General features: G+C 44.8%; 1 protein-coding gene across 1 annotated transcript in view; it reads left to right on the top strand.

Annotated features, from left to right (window-relative positions):
* The window catches only part of LOC113820001 (tubulin beta-4B chain), an 11,908-nt gene that overhangs the window by 627 nt on the left and 1,281 nt on the right, over nucleotides 1–10,000 (top strand). Inside the window, exons 2-5 of the mRNA XM_070132678.1 lie at nucleotides 7,604–7,719; nucleotides 8,560–8,663; nucleotides 8,951–9,195; nucleotides 9,346–10,000. The exon at nucleotides 9,346–10,000 is cut by the window's right edge and continues 1,281 nt beyond it. Coding sequence (XP_069988779.1) covers nucleotides 7,604–7,719; nucleotides 8,560–8,663; nucleotides 8,951–9,195; nucleotides 9,346–10,000 — 1,120 coding nt within the window. The remainder of the gene's footprint in view (nucleotides 1–7,603; nucleotides 7,720–8,559; nucleotides 8,664–8,950; nucleotides 9,196–9,345) is intronic.

A 10,000-nucleotide genomic window follows, 5' to 3' on the forward strand; every position in this document is an offset into this window, starting at 1 on the left:
ACTGTCTGTGTCCTTAGTGGTAATTAACCTTTTTATTACCTTTTTTTGTTATTTTTGAAGGTATTTTAGGCCTCGTCATGAATTTATGTAACGTCCTACTTTATATGCATGATAGAGAAGTGATTATGATAAAGTTAAACCTATAAATTATGCTGCCTATAGCTTTGATTTAATCTTGGTAGATAAATAGGGTTCCACATTACGTTGACAACAGAGAAATGCAGCTGTACTTGCCTTCGTTGACCCCTGCTGTTATTTGTGTACGTGACGTCTTGAAAGAGGTTGTGGTGAGTCAGCCGTGTGTCTGGGAACTGTCTGCACTGAGGGGAAGATTCGCACAGCAGACAGCAAGGAGGTTATTTTATTTTTTTTACGAGATTAACCGTGTCTCGGCGCTTCGTGTCTTCGTAGTTGTCACGGGCGGGGAGGAAGGGGAAGAAATCGGTTAAATCTGGCATTGCGTCGAAATCCCGTCCTCGTGTTTTTGTCGTCTGGGATTGGGTGGGGTTGGAGGGTGGGGGAGGGAGGGGAGGGGATTGGCGAGCACGTGTACGTTGACTGTTACCGGGTGTACTGGCAGGCCGTGACGTCATGCACCACATGTGGGAGGGTGCGGAGAGAGACGAGGTACCGCCCCACACCTTGAGCTAACGACCGAATTAATATTTATCAATTCCGCTCTTTAGTTGCCTATGCTTTCTGTAACGACTTGAAGCGAAATACATGGTTTATTGATAGCATTCGGTAGCCGTTACTCCTTCGGTTTTATTTGACACATTTTAAAAACTAATCTTATTTATAGGCGGGATGACTGTACCCAGCTGTCAGTCTGAAATGCAGAGGTCTCCTATTTTTGTTTATATTCCCCGGCAAACCGCTGGCGGCGCCCGGGCGAGATGTACACGTCTTGCTGTCTCGGTTCTTTTTTGATGCATGTGTGTGATAAGTCTTGCGTGCGTCTTGGCTGAGAGGTCTTAACTCGCGCGCTCACAGGACTTTGAAGTAGATGAGGAATTTACTGGCGTCCTTTTTGGTTAGGTGTCGATATGCGGCATGTAGGCCTATGTTGCCTACGTGGTTGTTAGTGTCAGAGGCAAAAGGTGATTGATCTGCACGCTTCATATATTTTTTTCGTAAGATTTACAAACGTTTACACATTTTCACCCAAAACACTCCCGTACAGTAGTGTCCTCGCAGAAGAAATGCGAAAATGAATAGTTAAAGTACAACGATATGTTCATGAAGATGCTAATAAAATCCTGTGCTTAATATCTGCATGCAATAAGGGCCAGCAATTAATTACGACGTTGCCTCTGCCAAGGGTAGCTTGATAAGTCCACAGCCATAGAAGAAGAGCTAATAATAGCATGACAGCATTAAGAATGGCCACCATAGTGATACGGACGTAGGGTGCCAAGGGGTGAGATACGTGGAGGGGGCCCCGGTCAGGGTGAGGGAGGTGAAGGGTGCGTCAGGGTGAGAAGGGTTGTAGGGCTAAACATCAGGGAGATTCTATCTAGAGTTTCTTATGGTGTAGAAATATCTAGAGAAGAAGTATGTGTTTGGATGATGTGTATTATAGTTTACAACATTTTCTTTGTATACTTTCTCGAGGTGGAATACAGTTTAAAATTCTTCTTTGTATACTTTCTCGAGGTGGAATACAGTTTAACATTCTTTGTATACTTTCTCGAGGTGGAATACAGTTTAACATTCTTTGCATACTTTCCCAATTTAGAATACAGTTTAACATTCTTTGTATACTTCCTCGAGGTGGAATACAGTTTAACCTTCTTTGTATACTTCCTCGAGGTGGAATACAGTTTAACCTTCTTTGTATACTTCCTCGAGGTGGAATACAGTTTAACCATCTTCTTTGTATACTTTCTCGAGGTGGAATACAGTTTAACCATCTTCTTTGTATACTTTCTCGAGGTGGAATACAGTTTAACATTCTTTGTATACTTTCTCGAGGTGGAATACAGTTTAACCATCTTCTTTGTATACTTTCTCGAGGTGGAATACAGTTTAACCATCTTCTTGTATACTTCCTCGAGGTGGAATACAGTTTAACCATCTTCTTTGTATACTTTCTCGAGGTGGAATACAGTTTAACCATCTTCTTGTATACTTCCTCGAGGTGGAATACAGTTTAACCATCTTCTTTGTATACTTTCTCGAGGTGGAATACAGTTTAACCATCTTCTTGTATACTTCCTCGAGGTGGAATACAGTTTAACCATCTTCTTTGTATACTTCTTCGAGGTGGAATACAGTTTAACATTCTTTGTATACTTTCTCGAGGTGGAATGCAGTTTAACCATCTTCTTGTATACTTCCTCGAGGTGGAATACAGTTTAACCATCTTCTTTGTATACTTTCTCGAGGTGGAATACAGTTTAACCATCTTCTTTGTATACTTTCCCAATTTGGAATACAGTTTAACCATCTTCTTTGTATACTTCCTCGAGGTGGAATACAGTTTAAACTTCTTTGTATACTTTCTCGAGGTGGAATACAGTTTAACCATCTTCTTTGTTTATTTTATCGAGGTGGAATACAGTTTAACCATCTTCTTTGTATACTTTCTCGAGGTGGAATACAGTTTAACCATCTTCTTTGTATACTTTCTCGAAGTGGAATACAGTTTAACATTCTTCTTTGTATATTTTCTCGAGGTGGAATACAGTTTAACCATCTTTGTATACTTTCTCGAGGTGGAATACAGTAAAAGTTAAATCAAGACGAAAACCACACGAAACGAGAGCCCACCCGGAGCCACGGTTACTCCATCCGTATTGTGAGCCGCGGCGGAAGAGCCAGCTCCTGATGACAATCCCAGGAAGTCGAGTCTGACGTTCGAGACACGGCGCCCCGGCAAATCTGCGCGAGAGGGGTGTGGTGGGCAAGTAGGATGGCGTTGGGGCGGCACTCAATTCAGCGCACTTTACTAGGGCATGTACACCATACGTCGCGTACTCCTGGGACAGCATCTTTGGCAAGGAAGAGAGAGGGAGGGAGGGAGGGAAGGAGGGAGAGAGAGAGATGGATAGATATAAAGGTAGATAGCAAGATATATAGCCTGAGGGAGGGAGGGAGGGAGAGAGAGAGAGAGAGAGAGAGAGAGAGAGAGAGAGAGAGAGAGAGAGAGAGAGAGAGAGAGAGAGAGAGAGAGAGAGAGAGAGAGATGGATGGATAGATATAAAGGTAGATAGCAAGATATATAGCCTGAGGGAGAGGAGAGAGAGAGAGTTCACACGTGGTGCCGTGGTATGGCAGAGGGCGTGGCAAGCTGGGTAGAAGGGGAGTCCTCTCTGGGGCTATTGATCCACCATGCCACCTTCCGCCTCGACGACCCGACTGCTGCAGAAAGTTGAACCCGCAGTGGACTTTTGTTATTTAACTTGCGATGTTGGGGAACCGACGCCCACTCGCGTTGAAATGGCAGCGGATAGGAAGAGAGAGAGGACTTGAATACAAAAAGGGGGACTTTAGATTTAGAAGAATTAAACTACGAAAATACGAAAAGAGAAAGAGATAGGACTTGAATACGAAAAGGGGACTTCACTTTAATGGATTTAGAAGAATTAAGCTACGAAAATACGAAAAGAAAAAGAGATAGGACTTGCCTTCGAAAAGGGGGACTTCACTTTAATGGATTTAGAAGAATTAAGCTACGAAAATACGAAAAGAAAAAGAGATAGGACTTGCATGCGAAAAGGGGGACTTCACTTTAATGGATTTAGAAGAATTAAGCTACGAAAAGAAAAAGAGAGAGGACTCGAATACGAAAGGGGGACTTTATCGTGATGGATTTAGAAAAATTAAGCTACGAAGATACGAAAAGAAAAAGAGATAGGACTTGCTTTCGAAAGGGGGGACTTCACTTCATTGGATTGAGAAGAATTAAGCTACGAAGATAAGAAAAGAAAAAGAGTTAGGACTTGCATTCGAAGAGGGGGACTTCACTTTAATGGATTTAGAAGAATTAAGCTACGAAGATACGAAAAGAAAAAGAGATAGGACTTGCCTTCGAAAAGGGGACTTCACTTTAATGGATTTAGAGGAATTAAGCTACGAAAATACGAAAAGAAAAAGAGATAGGACTTGCATACGAAAAGGGGACTTCACTTTAATGGATTGAGAAGAATTAAGCTACGAAAATACGAAAAGAGAAAGAGATAGGACTTGAATACGAAAAGGGGGACTTCACTTTAATGGATTTAGAGGAATTAAGCTACGAAAATAAGAAAAGAAAAAGAGATAGGACTTGCATTCGAAAAGGGGACTTGACTTGAATGGATTTAGAAGAATTAAGCTACGAAGATACGAAAAGAAAAAGAGATAGGACTTGCATACGAAAGGGGGTCTTCACTTTAATGGATTTAGAAGAATTAAGCTACGAAGATACGAAAAGAAAAAGAGATAGGACTTGCCTTCGAAAAGGGGGACTTGACTTTAATGGATTTAGAAGAATTAAGCTACGAAGATACGAAAAGAAAAAGAGATAGGACTTGAATATGAAAAGGGGGACTTTATCGTGATGGATTTAGAAGAATTAAGCTACGAAGATACGAAAAGAAAAAGAGATAGGACTTGAATACGAAAGGGGGACTTGACTTTAATGGATATAGAGGAATTAAGCTACGAAGATACGAAAAGAAAAAGAGATAGGACTTGCTTACGAAAAGGGGGACTTGACTTTAATGGATTGAGAAGAATTAAGCTACGAAAATACGAAAAGAAAAAGAGATAGGACTTGAATACGAAAAGGGGGACTTGACTTTAATGGATTGAGAAGAATTAAGCTACGAAAATACGAAAAGAAAAAGAGATAGGACGAATACGAAAAGGGGAGTTTACCGTAATGGATGTAGAAGAATTAAGCTACGAAGATACGAAAAGAAAAAGAGATAGGACTTGAATATGAAAAGGGGGACTTCACTTTAACGGATTTCGAAGAATTAAGCTAGATTTCGGATAGGTCATCGGATATGGAAACGATTAATTAAATTAAATTAAACGATTAATTAAACAGGATGCACTTTTTTCTCGTTTTCCGAGATTTTAAGAGAAGTTGAACAGTAATGGCATTTTCGTATCCACGCTTTACGGTGTTTTTAGGCAATTAATGTTGATAAGTTAATCTGATAAACGAATTAAAAGTGAGAAAACCGGGTTTGTTTATACAGTTTATTCGTAAACTTTTCTATTAACCCATCGACAGTGTGATTTCTCCCAAGTTCAGAATTTCTTTGCTGTAGAAACAAATACATCTGAGACTCTGCAGTGTAATCTCTCAGTCCCATCACGGATTAAATCTACGTGGATTACATAGCATTAAAAATAACTGACATAATTAGGGAACGCGTTATCAGTCTTCGCGTCTGCTTGCTCAAACAAATCCGCAGAATCTGGAAGGAAAAAGAAATTTGATTTTTTTTTTTTTTTTACGCTAATTGTGTCCAGGGATACTATTTTTTTTTTTTTTTTTTTTTTTTTTTTTACGCTAATTGTGTCCAGGGTTACTGATGTTTTCACTGGCGTTGCTGCTTAGCCTCAAGTCGGAGATTACATGCACGTTTGTTTGTGTTACCTGAGCCTGTGACGCCCCTCGCCAGGTAGATAATGAGCAAAGGGAGTGATGGCGGAGTTATTGGCCCAGCACGTGTTGCTCGATGACAGACCCTGCCATAACGGGAGCGTGGCGATCTGGAAACTGTATTGACCCAGCAAGGGGGGGAGGAGGGGGGAGGGGGAGGGGGAGGAGAGGCCGGGGGGAACCAGGGAAACAGCAGTATTGACCGTTTGAAACGACCCCTCTTGTTTCTCCCCTTGCTCCCTCCTACTTCCCCCCCTTTACCCCTTATTTCGATCTTTTCCGCGTTTTTCCTCCACCTGGGTCGTAAACAGCTGTACCGAATTACTGACGCGGTTTGATAATAACAATTGACTGGTACATTTTATTTTATTTATTTGTTTTTTCTCGAAGCATCGGCCTCATCTTGGCCTCCCTCTTCTTCAGGGGCGTTTCTTGACTCTCCGAGCCCCGTCCTCCCGCAGCCTCGCCCCACGCACCTGCTCTGCACATTCTGCACGACAGCTGCCGCCCTCCCGCCTCCCCGTGTCATATCCTAGTTATCTCTCTCCTCGCCGCCTCCTTCACCCTCGTCAGCCCCGCCCTTGAGCCTTATCTCGCCCCCCCACCCCCCACCCCCACCCCCGTCCTACCTGTGCCGGGGGGGGGGCGCCGACCCTCTAAGGGGAACCGAGGTGATGTGATCAAAGCAGAAGCCTTATCACAGGTGGAGGAAGTTGCAGGAAGTCAACCCTCCCCCTTCCCCGCCCTCCCCGCCCTCCCCGCCCTCCCCTTCAGCGTGGGCAATAGCTCGGCTCCGCCCCACCCCTTCTCCCAGACCCCGACGTTGCCATCAATCAATCTCTAACGATCGACAAAGGGCCTGGGGGGGCCGTAAACAACCTTGGCATGCGATTGTCATGCTTTTGATCCCCGGCTGTTGACTTCCCCTTCTCGAGGAGATTTCTATTCTCCAGCAACCCGGCTTGAACACAGGGATCAATCTCTCCTCATGACTTGTCCCCCCGCGCAGCATCCTGCCATCCTCACAAGCCACGTCATCTCCCTCTTCCCCCAACCCTTCTCTCGCCCTCGCTACTCTCCCCAGGATGCCGCCCCCCGCCCACGCCCCTGCCACCACCGCCGGCAAGGGGGACTGACACCACTTGTGCTCCGTATCCAGTGTGTTATTCCGTTTGACGTCCTCGGATTTCCTGTCGTCCTGTCACCCTATCCATCTATCCCTTGCAATCTCATTCTCAATTGCACGAGGGCGCTGTGACCTTATTGAAATGATCCGAATTATTCGTTTCTTTTCTTCCTTCCTCTTCCTCAATCTTTTCTTCCTTACACCTTCATCATCCTGTGGGTTTATATTAATACATATCACCTCATCCAGTCACAAGTCTAGTCATCATAAAATACAGATAAAAGTGCATTGTTCGTTTATTTTTGACGAAGTAGAAGGACTTATCGCGTTAATATATCGCATACCTTAATAAACGTTACGGAATGTCACCTGTACGACTCAAGTGTGTGCAGGAACTTGATAGCGACGCGTATAATTAAGTAAAATGCGATGTCTCCATCTGTAGGTACTGCCCTCCCGCCGTGCCATTTTTTTTCGCAACGCGGTCCAGTGGATTACACATTCCCTTTTATAATTCATGGATTGGAATATTTAATCAAGCGTTTCCTTTCCCGACAGTTCTGGGAGATCATCATGCCATTTTTATTCGCAACGCAGTACTGTGTAGTACGAATTCCCTTATATAATTCATGGATTGGAATATATAATAAAGCGTTTCCTTTCCCGACAGTTCTGGGAGATCATCAGCGATTTTTTTTTTTTTTTTTTTTTTTGCAACGCGGTCCAGTGGATTACACATTCCCTTTTATAATTCATGGATTGGAATATTGAATAAAGCGTTTCCTTTCCCGACAGTTCTGGGAGATCATCAGCGATTTTTCCCTTTTATAATTCATGGATTGGCATATTTCATAAAGCGTTTCCTTTCCCGACAGTTCTGGGAGATCATCAGCGACGAACACGGCATCGACCCAACGGGCACCTACCGCGGCGACCACGATCTGCAGCTGGAGCGCATCAACGTGTATTACAATGAAGCGACCGGTGGCAAGTAAGTGTAGCAAGTGTGGGGGGGTGGGGGGTATGTGGGGGTGTGGGGGTGTGGGGGTGGGGGTGTGTGGGGGGGGCATGGGGGGTATGTGTGTTTATAGGGGGGTGGGGGTATGTGTGTGGGGGGGGTGGTATGTGTGTGTATGTGTGTGGGGTGGGGGGTATGTGTGTGTGTGTGTGTATGTGTGTGTGGTGGGGGGGGTATGTGTGTGTGTGTGCGTGTGGGGGGGGTGTATGTGTGTGTGGGTGGTTATGTATGTATGTATGTTTGTATATTTGTATGTATGTGCGTGCGTGTGGGTCTGTGGGTGTGGGTGGGTATGTATCTATGTGTGTGGGTGTGGGTGGGTGGGTGGGTATGTATGTATGTTTGTTTGTATATATGTATGTGTGCGTGTTTGTGTTGGTGGGTAGCTGGGTATGTGTGTGTGTATGTGTGTGTGTGTGTGTGTGTGTGTGTGTGTGTGTGTGTGTGTGTGTGTGTGTGTGTGTGTGTTTATTGTTGAGCATGCCTGAAAAAAAACAAGAAAACAAAAAAGAAAGGGTCTAATGATCGTATTTCATGGAGACCCTTATTTGGCCATGTTGCTTCTTGGTACGATTTCGTCAACAACATTGCAGTTTCCGAAGACTTTAAGATTTCCGGATGATAAAATAAGAGAATCGTAGCGTTTGGGGCCGTAAAATTTTTGACCGTTGGGGGTGTTAGTGTATCATAGCCTAATATTACTAATAATACATCTTATCTGATCTTCTGAAATTTGACTTTTCTATTTTCTAATTCTAATGTCTATTGAAATTTGACTTTTCTAATTGTAATGTCTATGTCATTTAATTTCAGATATGTTCCACGTGCCATCCTCGTGGACCTCGAACCCGGCACCATGGATTCAGTCCGGTCCGGTCCCTTCGGTCAGCTCTTCAGACCAGACAACTTCGTGTTCGGTAAGGAACTGGGAAGTTACTTTTAACAGACTCAGGCGTAGAACGTGTGGGTGATATATACAAGGACTGACGCCTTTTTTTTCTCTTTCTTTTCTTTTCTTTTTCTCTCTCTCTCTTTCTTTCTTTCTTTCTTTCTTTCTTTCTCTCTCTCTCTCTCTCTCTCTCTCTCTCTCTCTCTCTCTCTCTCTCTCTCTCTTTCTTTCTTTCTTTCTTTCTTTTCTTACAAGCAATGGTCAACAATGAAAGTTCTGATTCCTTGTATGTTACTAATAGAGACACTCCTACAGGTCAGAGCGGAGCCGGCAACAACTGGGCCAAGGGGCACTACACAGAGGGCGCTGAGCTCGTGGACTCCGTTTTGGATGTGGTCCGTAAGGAGTCCGAGGGATGCGACTGCCTGCAGGGCTTCCAGCTCACACACTCGCTCGGGGGCGGCACTGGCTCTGGCATGGGCACGCTGCTCATCTCCAAGATTCGCGAAGAATACCCCGACCGTATTATGAACACATTCTCAGTTGTGCCTAGCCCTAAGGTTCGTAATGGTCCTTGTGCTTATTTTATAGTGTACTTGATTATTTTTTTGAGGTATTATCATGAAAATTATTTCTTTCACTCTTCTGTAAGAGCGAAAGTTTTTTGTTTTCAAACTGTATTTACAATTCCTCTTGTTCCTCTTTTCTAGGTATCCGACACCGTAGTTGAGCCCTACAACGCCACCCTGTCAGTCCATCAGCTCGTAGAAAACACAGACGAAACTTACTGCATCGATAACGAAGCCCTTTACGACATTTGCTTTAGGACCCTTAAGCTCTCGACTCCCACCTACGGCGACTTGAATCACCTCGTTTCCCTCACAATGTCTGGCGTCACCACCTGCCTGCGCTTCCCCGGCCAACTGAACGCTGACCTCCGCAAGCTGGCCGTGAACATGGTGCCCTTCCCTCGACTTCACTTCTTCATGCCCGGCTTCGCTCCCCTCACCTCCCGCGGCTCCCAGATGTACCGCGCCCTCACCGTGCCTGAGCTCACCCAGCAGATGTTCGACGCCAAGAACATGATGGCCGCCTGCGATCCCCGCCACGGCCGCTACCTCACCGTCGCCGCAGTGTTCCGAGGCCGCATGTCCATGAAGGAGGTCGACGAACAGATGCTGAACATCCAGAACAAGAACTCCTCCTACTTCGTGGAATGGATCCCCAACAACGTGAAGACCGCCGTGTGCGACATCCCCCCCAGAGGAATCAAGATGGCCGCCACCTTCATCGGCAACTCCACCGCCATCCAGGAGTTGTTCCGCCGCATCTCAGAACAGTTCACCGCCATGTTCCGTCGAAAGG

Source organism: Penaeus vannamei, chromosome 18 (assembly GCF_042767895.1).
Source record: "Penaeus vannamei isolate JL-2024 chromosome 18, ASM4276789v1, whole genome shotgun sequence".
Taxonomy (NCBI): Eukaryota; Metazoa; Arthropoda; class Malacostraca; order Decapoda; family Penaeidae; genus Penaeus; species Penaeus vannamei.